Source organism: Lissotriton helveticus, chromosome 9 (assembly GCF_964261635.1).
Source record: "Lissotriton helveticus chromosome 9, aLisHel1.1, whole genome shotgun sequence".
Classification (NCBI taxonomy): domain Eukaryota; kingdom Metazoa; phylum Chordata; class Amphibia; order Caudata; family Salamandridae; genus Lissotriton; species Lissotriton helveticus.
Window position 1 is genome coordinate 813,972,144 of NC_136070.1, and position 18,350 is coordinate 813,990,493.

Consider the following 18,350-nt stretch of genomic DNA (forward strand, 5'->3'; position numbering starts at 1 on the left):
AATGACCGTGTGGATCCATAGACTGGTTAGCCAAAAATACGCAAAATTTGTACGGATTCCCATCACTCACCAAGCCCGGTGACATGCTTCATCATCTGGGTCTCCTTTTCAGGGCTACCACTCCACCCTAGTGATGGAGGAGCCCAAGGATGTTTTATAGAGTTTATTTTCACTACAGATGTGAGCGAGTATGATGAAAAGAGTGTATGGGAAATAAGTGCAGTGCGAAAATACGTGATGTGAATCTAAAATTGAAGCGGAATAAGACTATAATTTTATTCTTGTCTGATCCGAACAAATAATAAAAACAGTGCAAAGACGGATTTCAACAAATAACCATCCTGTAACAAGAATGGGTCAACATGTTTCAGCACACACAGGTAAAAATTAACCTAGTGCTTTCATCAGGACCTCTTGGATGTAAATGCTACTGCAATACAATATCAGTGGTGTAATGAATAATAAGTGAAAAAGGATACACTGCGAGTCTAACTGCTCACAGATTTAATTCCTCTCGCCGCTTGGAAAAATCTATAAAAAATAAGAGGTATATATAAACAGTTTTGGAACACGGTCTTTATTTGTCTTATATCAATACAAGTGGCGAAAAATAGCCATCATAAACATTCAGAAAATATCCGAAACTCACTCCAATGAGTCTGACCTCAAGGGTATGGAGGAGAAACCTCACCCCACCTGGCAACAGCTCAGGACAAAGGAGGCACCGCTCTGGAGAAGAGACAAAATAACCAACCCTAATTTAGTATGGTATATAGGCTCTTCTACGCGTAAAATCACAAACATAGTGTCTAATTGAGAAGTCAAAAACCCTCCCTTATCTTGGAAACCCCCGTCACTCCTTTTAAAATTTGCAAGTCAGCCACTTCCAAAATAGTGTGGCCATATAATATGTCGATTATACTAGCGTGAAGAATCGCTGAGTATTTGTGAAGCCCATTGCCCACAGATGTTAGAACCACAGAGCAAAAGTTCGCCCTGTAGAGAACAATGTATAACCTGCCTTTTCGTAAAACAACGCACATTCACTCACCTAACCGTCGGTACCTCAGGCGTGCATCTCAGCCGTCGGGGAGGTACCGTTCAGTGGTGTCGGTGCTGTTTAAAAAGAGCCTAGGAAGTTAGTCGCGGCTGCACTCACTTCCGCGTTGTGAGGAAAATCTCGTGAGATTTCTGGCATAGTATCACGAGAACACGCCCCGAACTACAAAAACCCAGGGTGGTCAAGGGTAATGTAGTACGTTTGTTTAACCTTCGCATGAAATCGAAGATACCACACTTAAATTAAAGTTAGTGGCTGAACTGTGAATTACAAAAACAGCCTATCTGGAGGAAACAATCCCACATCCTGAAGAGTCAAATCAGACATGTTGTTAAGTCTGAATGTATCGGTTCACGCAGTTAACTACAAAACGACCAAAGGACAGCTGGAAAATGTAGTATGCTGCTAAATGAACAAGTATTTCATAGGATCCTGATATAAAATATATTGGAAAAAGGTCCTGTAATACATAGAGTCCTAACGTTAGATTACGTTATTGGTTTATAACAAATACTCTGTATTTTAGGAGTTGGAAAAAGTAAAATACTATGATATCCTAACAGTGAAACGGGTATTGATCGTGTTTGGAAATGACACATCATCCACTGTTGTCCTCAATGAGATCTAACAAACAAGGACAGGTTGAACATGAATGCAATTCAGATTACAGATGGAGGATTGTTATAGACTTGACCAGGGAATCGCATCATTGAGTCCCAAATGGTCACTTTTTAGTCTAAACACCCATTTCTTTTCCCTTAGTAAAAGGAATTTGGATATGTCTGAGACATGTTGTGGGATGAATGGTTGTTCTAAAATGGTGCAGGCCATATTATCAGGTCGGTGATTAAGTTCTAGGTAATGGGTAGTCAGGGGCGTTGCTTGTTTTTTGCACCTTACAGTGCTCATGTGCTCCATTATCCTAAGTTTGATCTCTCGGGTGGTCATCCCAACATATTTCAAATTGCAGAGACAAGTGATTAAGTAAACTACTCTTTCACTGTTGCAATTAGTGCAATTTTTTGGGATCCATAGACGACCAGTCCCGATGTCCACTGTTTTAGATTTTTTAGTTAGCGGACACACCTTGCATGTTCCACACGGGAAATGGCCCTGGACAGGAGGCAGGCCCCATATGGTGTCTGGTGGTTGGGCTTCAGTTAGAGGCCTAGTGTGAACCAATTTATCACGTAGATTGTCCCCTTCCACATTCAGTATCTTCCAATGGCGGCGTACAATTTTTTTGATGTCATGCTGTAAGTGTTGACAAACGTTAGTCTCGATGTGGGTTCTTTCATGACTTTAGGTTCCAGTAGGCTATTGCGGTTGTTATTGCTAGCCCGTTTGGCTGCGCGCCAAACTAAATTGGCAGGATAGTCTCTTTCCACTAGGTGGTCCATAAGAGTATCTGCATGCTTTTTGAAAAGTATCTTTTGTAGAACAATTCCTGCGCAACCGCAGGAATTGACCATATGGCAGGTTTTCCTTCATTGCTCTTGGGTGATGGCTTTTGAAACTTAATAAGGAGTTCCTAGCCATAGGCTTGGTATACAGCTCTGTTTGCAGGCCACTGGGAGAAGCAACAATCAGGAGATCTAAGAATGGCAGTTCATGTTTGTCAATCTCAACTGTAAATTTCAAAAAATTGTTGCGACTATTTAACCAGAGAAGGAATGTGTTAACACTAGTTACATTGCCGCGCCAGATGACCAAAATATCGTCGATGTAACGCCTCCAAAGGCGTATAGATTCACAGTAGGGGTTGGTTTGGCTGAATATGTGTTCTTGTTCGAAGCCATGAACGTAAAGGTTCGCCAAACTTGGAGCAAAAATGCTTCCCATACTTGTGCCTGAGGTTTGGAGATAAATTGTGTCTTCAAACCTGAAGAAGTTGTCTTTCATAGCGATCTGCACACAAGCCATGATGAAGTGGACTGGCGTTATTGAATCAAGGTCACGTTGTTCCAGCAGTGTATTAACTGTATTAACTGTATCCAGGGTCTCATCTTGAGGTATGGACGTATATAATGACTCTACGTCAAATGAAATGAAACAAGAAGATCTGTCCCGTAGTTATAATCAACATCAGGTAGTAGCCTCAACAGGTCTTTAGTATCCTGTAAGAAGGTAGGCATTTCCCTAACCATCGGGTTTAGAAAATGATCCACAAAGGTGGACAGGGGTTCTAAAAGCGACCCAATGCCAGATATAATTAGCCTCCCCACTGGTGGTCTAGCGGGTTTGTGCACCTTAGGGAGAACATAAAAGAAGAGCATCACATGGTGCTTGGTTTGTAAAAAAATACCTTCTTGTGATGTAATCCAGCCATCACTGAGAGCCTCTTCTATCAAGGTGGAGATGTTATTCCTTATCCTTTCAGTAGGATCTTCCTTCAGAGGACGGTACGCACTTCTCACTCCCAGTTGTCTCCAGCACTCTTCTCGATAGATATCTGTGTCTAGGATTACTATCGCACCGCCCTTGTCGGCCGGTTTAGTTGTGATGGTAGAGTCAGACTTAAGACCTTGTAGTTCTAACAGCGAGGTCATGTTTTCCTTTCCTATTTTTGTAGTCCATCATATATTCGATTTCACAAAGGGCAATGTGGAGACATCAAAAAAGGGCTGATTATGATAATCGCGTATTTTAAAATAAATGAGCAACATGTACTAGCTCTGTTAGGTTGGTGCCACAGCCCTAGAAATCCGATTGGTTTAACACCCACATGTGATACAAAGGAATAGACAAGACACTCGCACTGTTTGCATTGCTAGCTTAGGGGGACAAAGTGGTAGAATATGTCTCTTAAAACATCTGGTTGACCATATAGGATAGGAAACAACTTTAACTACAAATAATGGTTGCATAACGAATCTATAAATAATAATAAATACGCCATGCAAGGAACTACAAGATGGCTGATGAATATCAGTCCTTTTTTGATGTCTCCACATTGCCCTTTGTGAAATCGAAAATATGATGGACTACAAAAATAGGAAAGGAAAACATGTCCTCGCTGTTAGAACAAAATATAGTGGGGTACTATGAGCTTGTGGCCATCTAAGAATGACCGACGAATACTTTTCTGTTTTTGAGGTCATCTTTGCCGTTTCCAAAATCGAACGACTAGTTGGCTATTAAAATAATAATGGACAATATATCCTCAGTACCAAAACAAAAGTTAGTGGGACACAGGTTAGAATGAGGTTCAATGACAATGTAGGAGAAACAAAAAACCGAAATGGTATAACAATACATGATACTTTCCCACTTTAAGATGGCGGACGGAGTCATAAAAGTGCTTGATTTAGGAACTCTATTCCGTCTGGAAAACGGGTTGGTGGGAATGAGACATGTGACTATGACGAAATTAGAAATCTTTCGTCCTTTGCAAACATGTGTTTTAAATTAGGCAATTACGAGCATATTGAGATCGGTGAGCAGAAGTATAAATAGTGGCAGTCAACAAGTAGCGTTCTGACGGTGTGGACGTATGCTGTGAATCGGGATTCTGTGAAGGGACAAAGCGAGAAAGAAAGAAAGTAAGTAGAGGCCAGAATCTTTGCAAGGGTTTTTTGAAATCTAAGGGGAAAGAATATAAAGGGGAGTAGATGGAAAGTTATGAGCCATTACATGGAAATAGAGATAGTTTACTGAGATAAAATGAGCTGCCAGATTAGATAAAAAGGACTTACTGATTAGCATTGAGTTGTTGGGCATTAGTACATGAATTAAATAGGAGGTTACAGTGAAATTAATAGACATCAACATTATATATATTTTCAGGGATCAGTGAACAGTCTTGAAAAAGCATTGGATATATAAATAATGAAAAAAAAATAAGGGAGAGCGACCCAAGAAAAACGTTAGAAGAAAGAGTGAACATAAAAGCAAAGGAGGAAATACTTGGAAAAGGTTTTTTGATATTAGATATACAGTCATATCAGCACCTAATTAAATAATAAGTATATAGGGTAACTGCGTTTCACTGTAATTTCCATTTGTCTATACAGAGTGAACAGCTAGAGAAAACTAAAATAAATATAATCCGTGTCCACCCCGTGTCTAAATTATGACATGTCTGTAAAAAGGTAAGAAGGTGGTTCTAGTGTAATCCACAACTTTATAATGTAATAGAACATCAGTACAATAATTCTAATGTTGGCAAACCTGTTTCCCTCTCACTATCAGCCAAAAAAGAAAGCACACAGTCGGGAAATGATTATGAAAAACTCTAAACAGATTTCCTGGTTGTGAGAACATAAAGTCGTAAAATAAAAGGAGTAAGTGGGATGCATTTTTCTCTTATACGCCAATGTTGATGTGAAAGATATATGTGTGGGCTATTACATAGAGAGTACCAATAAGAAGAGAAATTGGTGTATTTGCGCAGAGTAGGTGTGGGCAATGGTTGACTGCTCCATAGAGTACAAATCAAAGAAGAGCGATCCAAAGATCAAAGTGATCGGAAAATAGAAAAAACAAGATGAAATAAAAGTCGATTGGCCGATAGTGTCATTTTTGCTACAACAAACCTGCTGTGACCTAAATGAGTAGGGCCAATATGCAGAAAAAGACTCATGGAGGTACAAACAACAACTATGTACTGAGAATGTAGATGTAAATAATCAAACTCCTCACGGGTATGGCTGAAAACACGCGTCTATTGATATATTTGGCACAGGACATGTGTAATGCTTAGGTCCAAGCGGATGTCGCTGTTTTTAATGTTAGAATACGGGCACTTTACCTATTAAGGGTTTACTTACATATATATTTTTCTTATAGGTACTCCTGGGTGTAGAGATTCCTATGCAATACTCTGACGGGTCCTGAAGAAGGTGGTTCCTACTATCGTTTATCCCACCTAAACACGTTGACCAAGTCTATTACTTAATCCTACGGAATGTAGTGAACTAACTGTGATCAATAGATAAACAACTGAAACGTGTTAACTCGTGCAGATGGAGTGTGCAGTGTGAATAGTATGTATGTAGTGTGTATGTATGATGTTGTTTGCATGCTTTCTCTACCCAGGCTTGTATGAAACTCAGTAGAGGCTTATTGTATTAATATCTTTCGCAATATTGTAATTTTGTGATAAAATTGTGTTTGTTTTAGAATTTTTACTCACAAAAGAAAGAAGTGGAAAAAAGAAAAAGTAAAAAAGAAAAAATTATCATAAATGACTATATAAAGATGACTAAATAAAGTGAAATAAGAAAGTAAAAGAAACATATGGTCTTTGGTATCTGTTAGTGCCCTTGGTGGAATCTGTAATATGGATCCATAAAAAATAAATGGGTCGTGAGGGAGAGTTTTTATAGTATTGATTGTTGTTGTCCCCTCTTCTCCCTGACCCAAAAATGAATTGCTTCAGAGGGGGTCCCCCTTTTTTCCATTAGAGACGATGCTGTGATCTTCTCCCGTACCCAGAATGGCCTGCAGAAGACTTTAAATAATTTCCATAATTTTATGAAGAATCTTGACCTCAGAATTAATATCTCAAAAACATTTATAATGAGATGTGGTCATGGTATTAAAAAGCGTGGAGATATTTTTGTGGAGGGAAATCGGATCACTGCCACCAAGAGCTTCTCTTATCTATGTATCCTATTTAGTAATAACGATACCTGGGCTAAGGTTGTTGAAGCAAAGAAGCTGGCACTAGTTAGAACTACGTCCGCTCTAGCCAGCTTCGCAAAAAAACTGGGACGCAAACCACCTCTAGAGCTTTTAAAAATATATAAAGCTAAGTGTGTACCAACTGCCACCTATGGGGCGGGTATTTGGGGATTTGTGAACACGGACTTGATTCAATTAGTTGAAAACTATTTTTTAAAGTACGTTTTATCGGTTCCTTCCAGTACCCCCACTTATGTTTCACATGCTGAACTGGGTCTTCCACACATATCAGACCTCATTAACCGCATGCGTGCGGGCGGAATTCCGCCCGTACGCTGAGATTTTCAAAAGCGCATGTTACGTGACGAGCTGGGCTCGTCATCAGCGTGCGAGGAGGCTACGCCATGACGAGCCCAGCTCGTCATCAGCGTCGAAGGGGTTAAAGCAGAGCCTATCCTCTTGTGGCACAGGATCTGGTTGTGTGATGGGACCACCCTCAATAGAGAGTTATTACTGGTTAGTCTCAGCCTGGATGGTGCACAAAGGATACCCTGGATTAAGTTTATCCAAGATTTCACGAAAGATATGGGTAAACAAGAATATTTTACCAACCCTGACACTATTACCCTGATTACCAGGAAAAAGCTAAGAAAAGATGTACTTTTATACCTGGAGACCCAAAGACTATCAAGGGAAATAACTAAGCCCAGCGTGATGCAGCATCAGATGGTTCTTACAACTTTTACCTTCCAGCCATACTTAGTTTTTGTGCCAGGTGTTTACGACAGGTTCCTACTAACAAGATTTAGACTAGGTACAATACATAGGCTTGTCTCCTTTCCCACATTGAATAATTGGGCAAACGAGTTACAACCCTGCCCATGTGACAACCGGTCGCCCCAATTACCTATACATATTGTTTTATTTCGCAAACTATATGGGGCGACAAGAAAGGTCTGGATCTTACCAATTCTACGGAAATGGGGACTGAGACAGTGTCGTCCTGCTTTTATGGAACTTCAGCTCCTGAAAAATGAATATGTTGCTTGGAGGCTATCCATGTTTTTTAAAATAATTCTTAACCAGAGAAAGAGTATTGTTATCTAAAATCACGATGTTTGCTTCTTTTTATATGTACTATTAATTGACTTTTAATATGTCTTTTAAGAACACGCGATGCATTTTATATTGATTTTATAAATGCTTTTTATCTGTGCTTTTTAAGATTGTTGTGTTACAATCGAAATAAAGCTTTGTTCTGATTCTGAAGTAGCAATGCAAGGCAAGCATGTCTCACACAGGAAAAATGCAACAGGAAGATGGAAGGGTGCTTTGATATATTTTCTTGCCTGTCGCAGGCTTGTCTGACTGAGCTAGTGTTCATATGGTAAAGTGCAAATATGAAAAGGCTGCACAGCTCTCCCTCTTCACAGATAATCATTGGGGAGAAGGGCATAAGGAGAGCTGAGATTTGGTAGGGATGAGAAACAGGAACTGATTATTGAGGGGAAAATACTAATCAATATCAGTAATCCAATATGATAAACATGAGGCTGATATCATAATATACATATGCATTAGGGAGGTGTTAGACTAATTCATTATAAATATTAGGGAAATGTGATACTTGGGGGGTGTCTAATGTTCGTTTTATTCTGTATTATGGCTCCTGAGCTTGCTGTAATAATTTCCATCATGCTGATACACAAGGTAGTGATTATTGTACATAATACAGAACCTTTTATTATATAACATCAACAACTGTATGTGTCTACTGTTTACAGGGGCCATGGTAAAGGTTCTCATCTGTTTTCACGGACCAGGATGAAGGTTCTCATTTTTTACTTTTAACCCCGGAATATAAGAGCTTTTCTGGCAGGGTTGACTGACTCATAACGCTCTGAATCCAGATGAGTCTAACTCATCAGAGAGAAGCATGAGAGACACCCCTCCGTTTTCCTTTTCTCCTAAGACCGTGCGATAAGCAACATACCCGTGGTGGGTAAGGAAATCGGCCTTTGTGTGCCGCTTGAATTGGGTGGTTCACAACAGGATGTTTGGTTGTAGGTGTTGTAATGGTTAATGGGAGATCAGCTGTTTGTCTGCTTCGTGCTGACCAGGACCACAAGTTCCAGCATCCTTGGGGCCAAGGAGGAAGCCCTTGCAAATTGCACCCACCTGGGGCTGTTAAGCCCTATAAAGCATGGTCGCTGCTTCTGCAGCGCAGGGAAATCAGCTGCCTGCCTGCCTCGTGCTGACCAGGACCACAAGTTCCAGCATCCTTGGGACCAAGGAGAAGGCCCTTGCAAATTGTACCCACTTGGGGCTGTTAAGCACTATAAAGCACGGTCGCTGCTTCTGCAGCGCAGGGAAATCAGCTGTCCGCCTGCCTTGCGCTGACCAGGACCACAAGTTCCAGCGTCCTTGGGACCAAGGAGAAGGCCCTTGCAAATTGTACCCACTAGGGGCTGTTAAGCACTATAAAGCACGTTCGCTGCTTCTGCAGCGCAGGGACATCAGCTGTCCGCCTGCCACACGCTGACCAGGACCACAAGTTCCAGCATCCTTGGGACCAAGGAGAAGGCCCTTGCAAATTGTACCCACCTGGGTCTGTTAAGCACTATATAGCGTGTTTTCTGCTCCTGCAGCAAGGGAGGCACGCGGGCCGCGCCCAGGCCAAGAACAGGCCTGTCCTGCACCCGTCAGCACCCGGAGGAGGCCGTGCCGGGCTACACCTCATGGTTTTGCTTTTGGAGATCCATGGGTGAGTCTACCTTGACTCAGGGGTGCTTGGCACTTGGAAAAGGCTCATGTGACTGTTTTGTCCTTTTTTTTGCAAACCCTTAATCTAATGGGATTGGCATTTTAAAGGACATGGGCAAGCACTACTTGAATGTGGATAGGGACAAAGGGAAGGACACTGTTAACAAACCTCCCAGTGGGAATACATTGAACTCCTATTTGGGCAGAGTGATGGGGGGCTATTGCTAAATAAATTGACCTTGTAGAGCCACGACTATCTTTGGATGGGGGTAGGCCCTCACCCTTCTGTGTTCAGTATCGCCCAGGGTAGTGATTGCCTGGGTTTAGCCATAACATCCTGCCTGCAATCGCCCTCGATGAGGCCCCAATAAAGAAAAGTGGAACAGACGCTCAAATGGTAGTGCTAATGCCGCCACATCAAAAAGAAAGTGCAAAAACAAGTGACCTGCTGGTGGGAGGCCTCCTCCTACTTTAACCTTAAGGAGGCAGGATTTAACTGTCGCCAACAAAGAGACTAGTGACGTGGCACCAATAAACTGGGATGATATTGTTGAAACATTTAAATTGACCCCTTTTGTGGATAAATTGCAAAGTTTGGAGACAGTTGTTTCAACTTTATCGAAGAAATTTGCGATTGCCAATTGTCTTTCTTCCATTAATAATGCTCAAATAGCTGCCCCGCGTAAACAACATTATAGATGTGGAGCAACACTTGCATATAGATACTGCCATTTTACCTCCTTGTTCTACCTCAAACGATACCAATGTAATGGTGTGACTGCATTTACCCGATGGAAACGAAGTTACAACAACAATGTGTGTAGGGTGAGAAAAAGGGAGGAAAGGGGAGTCAAGTGAGAGAATACAGGCATTATCCAGGAAGTTAACATCCTGAATCTACCACCGACAACCTGTCCATACGTAGCTATAATGTTAGGGTTCCCCGAACTAATTGCTAACATCAAGAAGACTCTCAGTCACAATACAAAGTCTGCCATTGGCTGTACAATAATACCAACTTCAATATGAGGGAGTTTAGCGACCCCTAAGTTCCTATTAGATATCGCGTTTGAGGTGGAAGACTTAAGTTCTGCCCTTCGGCCAAGTCCTTCTAATTAGGCTCCTATCCCTGATGGGGTCTGAATAGACCTTTATAAGGTGAATATCTCTTTTTGTGCCCCTCTGATAATTAATGTTCGTAATGCTGCTGCTATAGAGGGCATTCCCAGGTCATAGAAAGTTGCTACTATCGTACCTTTCTTTAAGAAACTAACGGGCCTATTTACAAGGAGCTAGCGCCAACACAACATCATTTTCTTTGATGCAGCCACAGCGCAAAGAGTGCCCCACACTTGTCCATATTTACAAACTGATGCACTGGTCCAATGTGTCAATTTGTAGAGGCCTGTATCACATTATACTTGTGCCAGGTATAATGTATGCAGGGTAGGGTTTCCCACATTGAAACTCATATAGAACTCACACTGTGATATTTGCAACTTTTTACTGCTTCACTCTACGACTGGACTGTGTTAGTATCCCTACACCTTCTCAAACTAGGCCTAAGGATTGACGCAGGGCTTTTAACATGGTACTCGAATCTGTGTTCTGACGCATTGCTGGAGTTACGTCAGTCTTACGAGCAACTCCAGCAAGTCGCCTCTTTAGTGATTATACATGCAACCGTGAATCCTTACACCATGGAGCCCAGTATTGTAAACACAGAGGGCCCGATTCACAGAACTAACTTAAGACAAAATCCTAAACTTACTACTTTTGGTATTCACAGAAGGCATTTAGTAGTAGTAAAGTTAGGATTTTGTCTTAAGTTTGACTTAAGACAAACTTAAGACAATGTTAAGACAGACTTAAGACATACTTAAGACAGACTTAAGTTAGAATTGTGTCTTAAGTTTGTCTTAAGTCTATCTTAAGTCTGTCTTAAGTCTGTCTTAAGTTTGTCTTAAGTCTATTTTAAGTCTGTCTTGAGTCTGTCTTAAGTTTGTCTTATTGTTCCATTGCTCCAAATGTACAGAATTAAATGCCTACTGGTTCTCACATATGGTGCTACCATTTGGGGGTATTGTAACTGCATGAGAATACAACAGGAGGAGATTATATTTTGTGGTGAAATTGCTTGGATTGTGTCCTGCTAGCCCAAGTTCTTTTGTACATGAAGAGCTGCACCAGGGGTATGTTGAACATTATGTAAAACTAGCCCCATTGCTTTTATGGGTAACAGTTTGGAGTGGGGAATACACAGCCTTTAATAGGAGGTGATGCAAGATTGTCTGGATTGTGACTATGGTTATAAAATCCAGTGGCTGACCTATATTAAAAATGTAGTTGCATCGTTGGAATGCCCAGAACTATATTATGCTCCTTAGTTGATCCACAAAAGTGATGGACAGAAGGTTAAAGAGCTATTTTTAAGGCAGGCGGTGTACAGGAGGAAAGATGTGGTTCTAGAAAAGCCAATTATGAGAGCTTGTAAAATTATTCAAATCAATATTGGCCTTGAGCCTTATCTCTCCATAGTCAGACGTCCACAGGAGAAATCCTTGCTTACCAAATTTCGACAGGGTGAGATACAGTATAGGCTATGTTTTCCATCTGGATCATATGATCCCAATTCGATACTAAATTGCCTCTGTGGTGGTAGATTGCCACAGACTCTGGAACAGTTAATTTTATTTTATAAACTGTGTGAATTTTCTTGAAGAAGATACTTGTTGCCTATTTTGAGATCGAAGGTTTTTTATCAGTTTAGACCATCCTTTCACTATAGCCAGATGCTTGCTTATCCTGCTGTTAGGTCTTTCTTGTAAAGCTCTTTACACTTGAATATATGAATTATGTATTATTAAGTTCAATACTGTTAATAAGAGTGGCATGAATTGGACATACAATATGCCTCTTTTTGACTCTGTTTTGTTTTAAAACATTTTTATCTATTTATTATTTTTATTCGCTTTTTACTTTGATATATGTGTTTTATGGATGGAGATTTTATTCTGTATCCTGTACTTTTCTGATTATTGATTAATAATCGAATAAAAATATTCCAACAACTAGGGTGTTTGGTGTGTGTAGCCAGTTTGTACATCGCATATGAAGCATTGGTATTTTCATTGCATGGCTTGAGGTGTATGTATAGGGTAGCAGATTATAGCATTATGTACTATTACTGCAGTATTTTGTGAAACAAACAGATTGGGAATTGATGACGCATGGGTAGGGTACTAGCAGTTTTATTTTCAGACAAATGTTTGCTAACGTTTCCTGAATGTGGCATGATTTTTTAAGGAAAATGAAACAGGAATTCATGCTGCAGAAAAGGTAGGAAAAGTATGAACATTGCAACGCTTGCAAAACTGTTATCAAAAGGCTGCGCAGCTGTGTGACTATCATGTCAATGCGGCCAGGTTTCATAATAGGTTCATATGTATATAACTGACAAGCACTGAAGAGCTATTCGTGAGAGGCAGCCTAGGCAGCACAAGCCCGATTCACAGAATGAACTTATGACTAAATCTTAAACTTACTACTATTTGGTATTCACAGAATACACTTACTACTTTCGGGCCGGAAGCTCCGCCTCCGGGTTGCAAGCTCCGCCCCCAAGCCGGAAGCTCCGCCTCCAGGCCGGAATTTCCGGCCTGAGTTCGGACTTAGAGTTAGTAGTCTTAAATCTATTCTGTGAATACCGAAAGTAGTAAGTTTATTCTGTGAATCCCGAAAGTAGTAAGTTCACTCTGTGAATCTCGAAAGTAGTAAGTGCATTCTGTGAATACCAAATAGTAGTAAGTTTAGGATTTAGTCTTAAATTCATTCTGTGAATCGGGCCCCACGTGTGCAAGCTAGCTAATAGTGGGGAGAAAATGCTCTTATGATGTGAAATTTTAGAGCCTGTTTGCTGATGGCTAGAGGGAGGCTTGAGTGGAAAAGAGTCTTCTTGAGCTTCGATGCCTTTTCAATCCTAGAATGACGTTTTGGTGAGCTGGTTCCACATGCAAGATGCTAGATACCTTTCTGTGTGCTCATTCTTTCAGACCAAGCTCCTTGCGCTGATGCCTTGAAGAAAGTGGAGACTCTGATCTGTGCCGGCATCTCCAGAGGACATCTCAGCCGTGACTACATCCTGAAGGGACACAGAGACCTTGGGGACACAGTCTGTCCAGGAGATACTTTGTACAAGCTGATCCAGACATGGCCGCACTTTCAAGCCTGAGAATACGAAACGGCTGGCATATTTTAATATTTCATTTTAGATTGACAAATAGTATTTATTTTACATCTTGGTAATTTAAGGAAATTGTAACCATGAAAGGTTTTGCTCTTCAAGATTTTTTTTTGTCAGAGAAGTAGAAAAACTAAAGCACTTTGAATGAGAAAATTCGACTACCCCTAGTTCTGCACCCAAAATCTCCCCTGTTCCTCTTCTGCTCATGTGTCCTTGCATACTATTGTCATATCCAATATGTATGTGGCATCAGCAACAGCAGCCAATGTACGATGGCTGGTAGTAATATTGAACTACTTCACGAACACCCATCCAAATGCCATGATCCTAACAAATTATGTCAAAAAAGCTTTTGACGCCCTGGACAGGAGATGTTAACATATATGGAAGTGACTGAGATGGGTTCAAGAGATGGGCAGGATTACCAATACAAGCCCCTTAGCGCATATACAAACTAGGCATATGATTTGATGCAACAGGCAGAGCCACAAGGCAGGGGTGCCCCCTGTCAACGATACTATCGCTATGTGAGTTGAACCCTAACATGTTCACTACATCAGGGAACACATTATAAGGGCATTAATACTTCAGGTATAACACACTTGGGCCCATATTTATGAAGCCTTTGCCTTGTCCCTGCATCACCCAAGGCTATGCAAGGATAACGCAAAGTCTTCAGTATTATTTACCAAGCCAGAGAAGGCCTGATTTGCATGGCTTTCTAAAGACATGTAGCGCAAGGCAGCTGCTTGCACTACATTATGTTACATTTCAACTTGTGAGGCGTCCCATGGATGGAGCACAGGTGTTCACATGCATCCACTCTTGGATTCTCGCACATTCCCAAATTTATTAAGACTTATGAACCTGGTAATGCATCAAAATACACACCTTTCTCTTTATTTCTCCTTGTTAGTTACTCTTTCCACGTGTGCTGCATTTTGCAACACACAAATAAAGAGGGAAATGCCCCTTCCTGCACAAAAACAATCCTGTCCTTAATGCAGGCACCCTTGCACTTTACGCCAACAATGTGCTGTTATATTTACAGGATAAGCAGACTGAAATAGAGGGGTGTAGGACAGCTTTAAGAAAGTTCAGAGAAATGTCTGGAATGAAATAGAATTTAAAAAATCTAGTGCCTATCCCTTGAGGCAACCCTTGGCCAATGAGAGAACCCCCATCTGTGTCTACGGTTTTAAATGGGATGCAAATACACTGAAGTACTTGGGAGTACATATTTATAGAACTGAAACATACCTAATAGATGGCAATGTTAGATCAGAAATAGTTTTCTTAAAAATCAGTATAACTGGAGGCCTTGTCAAGGGTAATGTTCTATTTCAGAACCCTCACAAAATTGCTAAAAAAAAGCAGAGGTTCGAAGATCCCGGGACTCCTACTCTTTTGATTTATGAAAAAACATTCCCCTACTTTTTGTAAACAGACAACTGTCCCGGGACACTTAATTCTGACAGTTTAAATACTTCAACTGAAGGGTCATTCAGTGAGTCTCCTGTTCTGTTAAAGCTGAATCTGCAAATGTAAATGGTAAACTGCAAATGTAAAGGATGCTTGGGAGCTGGTACTGGCTTTAATTGATTGAATCACTCAAACCTTTGTGATGACAAAGCGTTATTCTTTTTGAGTGGTAGTGCAAAGAGTTAACAACTGAGCTGTGAATTATGTACCTTTAATTGCCCTTGCAATTTAATTGTGGATACTACGCGTGACTAGGTGTTGAAGGGACAGTTATGTAAAGAAAATTGCTTACGTACAGTCTGGGTATTACTCAAATCTATATTTTGGAAGTACCATTTTATCTTAAAACACTTTGCACATTCTCTAGCAGTCTATCTTATACTGTGTGTAATGCAAGTTTAAAATAATTACGTACATATTCACAGTGCTTTCTGCCACAGGCTGTGACCTCGTAGCACTAAAAAGTTACTATTCTCCGCTGCACCAACCGAGATTTAATTTTGTGGCTCTCTGGTTATACTCAGAACTCTACAGTGCATTAACTAATAGAGGTTCTATGAGTGTACTACAATGCATTTCCCACTGAGGGACAACTTTTTAAATGTATTTTTCATTTAATCTTTGGGTTATTTCATATGTTGCTACCTGACGGTGAATGACCAGAAAAATCTTACGGAATATTTAGTTTTTTAGCCACACCTTTGACCCCACCACCACTGACCCTACCCCCATTGTATGCAGCATCACAGATCCCATGCTTTTTTTAATGCACTTCGACCTTTATACCAAAGTGTCTCTTTTAGTAAACAAATGCTATCCTGCGAGATTCCCTCTGGGAACCCAATAAACATTTAGCAGCATTAGATAAACTATGTCTCCCATTGAAAGAGGGTAGACTGGCTGCCCCTGAAATGAAGTTGTATTCCTTAGCGGCACAGCTGCAGGGGGCCACAGAAAAAAATACAGCTTTTGGGCAAATCCTGAACACATCCATGGTTCTCATATTAGTGACATCCTCCTGTCACCAAATAAAATGGCATTGTGATGGGAATATATTGGCCAGAGCATATTAAATATTCTTGGGCTGGAACCCTCCAAAGAACATGCATGAAAATCTTATAAATTCAGAACTCTTAGTACAATGTGTACAGTGCATCTGACACATCGGGTACTGGAGAGATACCTTAAGATTAGTGGAGCAGGGAATGACGGTAAAAGGTGATCTGCTTGAAGGGGGATCCCTAAGAGACTTTCCAGAGTTGTGAGTCGAATGGCCTACCTGAATGATACTGTATTCTCCATAGTTATGTAGGTGCAACACTACATGAACTCTGGAAACTGGACACAATTAAGCATCCGGGCATCTAGGCCTTAAATAATAATCTAATGCCCGAAAGGGAATGTATAGGGTGTTCCTGAAATAAACTTCATGCTCATTAAATGCCCTTAGGTTAGAAGTGGAAAAAGACCAGAGAAAACCACTTAAAGAGAAAAATTGGAATCAAATATTGCATATTGTACCACAAAACGAAACAAATTCACAATTTGAATGAATTTACTTTTATTATGTACAAAGAGTATATCTTACTCCTAAAAGGAATTACAGAATTTATCCAGGTGTACAAGCGAAATGTCCCAGATGTAATTAAGTTGATGTTGATTTAATGCACATGATTTGAAAATGCACAACACATGGATATTGTAATTTCAAACATAAAAAAATAACTGAAAGATTTATAAATAAAAAAGCAAAGCATGCTTGTTGGGATTATAATCAATGTTCAAAGCCAACAAGATAATTCGCAAATTCATACACCCAGTGTTGAATATAGCTAACGGGCAAATTAACTTGAAAGAAGTTAAAGTGATACTGATGAACCCATTTCGGCCTTAGAACCAACGATTTCTACTCCCAGACACGATTTGTTCCTTAGTCTGCATGCATGCTGATTTCTCGCATGTTATGTTCTTATTTTTGATTTTTGCCCGTCTTGGCCCCTGAGCTGGTCTCTCTTGGGGATTCTGTCATACCCTTTTCCCTCCTTAATGATGTTATTGTCTATTGTACGTGTCTCCTTAAACATTATAAAGTGCTCTCATACCCACATGCGTCATGTTTGCACTATATACACCTTTATAAATAAATACCATGAAGTAGAAGTCAAACAAAGTACCCAGAATATAAATCTTGTAAAAGAGGTATTAAAATGTGCAGAATGTGAAAGCACTTCCTTACAAAGAGAAATGAAGCACAGTATCAGGAATCTAGATGAGATGTGAGCTTGGGACACACTTGTTAAGTCAAATCCTGGGCAAGAGACAAAGCAAGAAGTAGATGAGATTTGGTAAAACTTTGGAAGAAGTTGTGGTTTGAAATTGCTGATCTCAATGGTGTCCCTAAGTTCGACTAAATGTTCCTCCATCTTGTATATCCCGCCTCTGTCAAAGTCATAGTTTGGAAATTAATTGTAATAGTTATTGTTTTCAATTAAACAGACTCTAGGAATGATGAAGACTGGTGAAATATCATTGAAGACCTTGGGCTATACCTGTGTTAATTTAAAGTTGAATAGGTAGATGTGCATTGATAAAGTTAAAGTGACCGTTTTACAAAAAAAGTGAAATTCATAATTACATTGATCAATATTTAACATGATGTCAAATGTGCTGTATATAAGTTGATACAAAACAATAAAAATATGTATGAAAGCCTATAATGCATCAACAAGTGGATTGAGAAATGATGATGTTTAGAAAAAAATGACAATCATAAATGTTTCTGATACTTTAACTACATTCCTGAAGATTTTAAACAGCTGCCCTCTCTCAGCCTATTTGGACACGTTGGGCAGTATCACATAAAGTGAGCACTGCAAGTGCTAATTTAAGGTGGGATTTCAGCCATAATTTTAGGCAGACTATTGTCATAAACAGTTGAAGAGATGGGAGAGATATTTTTACACCTTAAACAGTGGTAATGGGGTGCTTTCTGTAGGAACTTACAGTATAAAAAAGGCAATGGATGGGATGCTTGAATTAATCTCAGCCACTGATAATTAATTACTCAGCCTGCATTCCAGTCTATCGTTTTTTGCACACAATGCTATCTCAGCTTGACTTCAACCATATGCAGATTGGTCTTGACCCCTGCTCCATTGTGAACTTGCCCAACCTGGG

General features: G+C 40.2%; 1 protein-coding gene across 1 annotated transcript in view; it reads left to right on the forward strand.

Annotated features, from left to right (window-relative positions):
- Nucleotides 1–17,887, forward strand: part of LOC144781895 (peptidoglycan recognition protein 1-like) — a 180,107-nt gene extending 162,220 nt beyond the window's left edge. Inside the window, exon 4 of the mRNA XM_078660967.1 lies at nt 13,501–17,887. Coding sequence (XP_078517093.1) covers nt 13,501–13,679 — 179 coding nt within the window. The 3' untranslated portion in view covers nt 13,680–17,887. The remainder of the gene's footprint in view (nt 1–13,500) is intronic.
- Nucleotides 17,888–18,350: the final 463 nt, after the last annotated feature.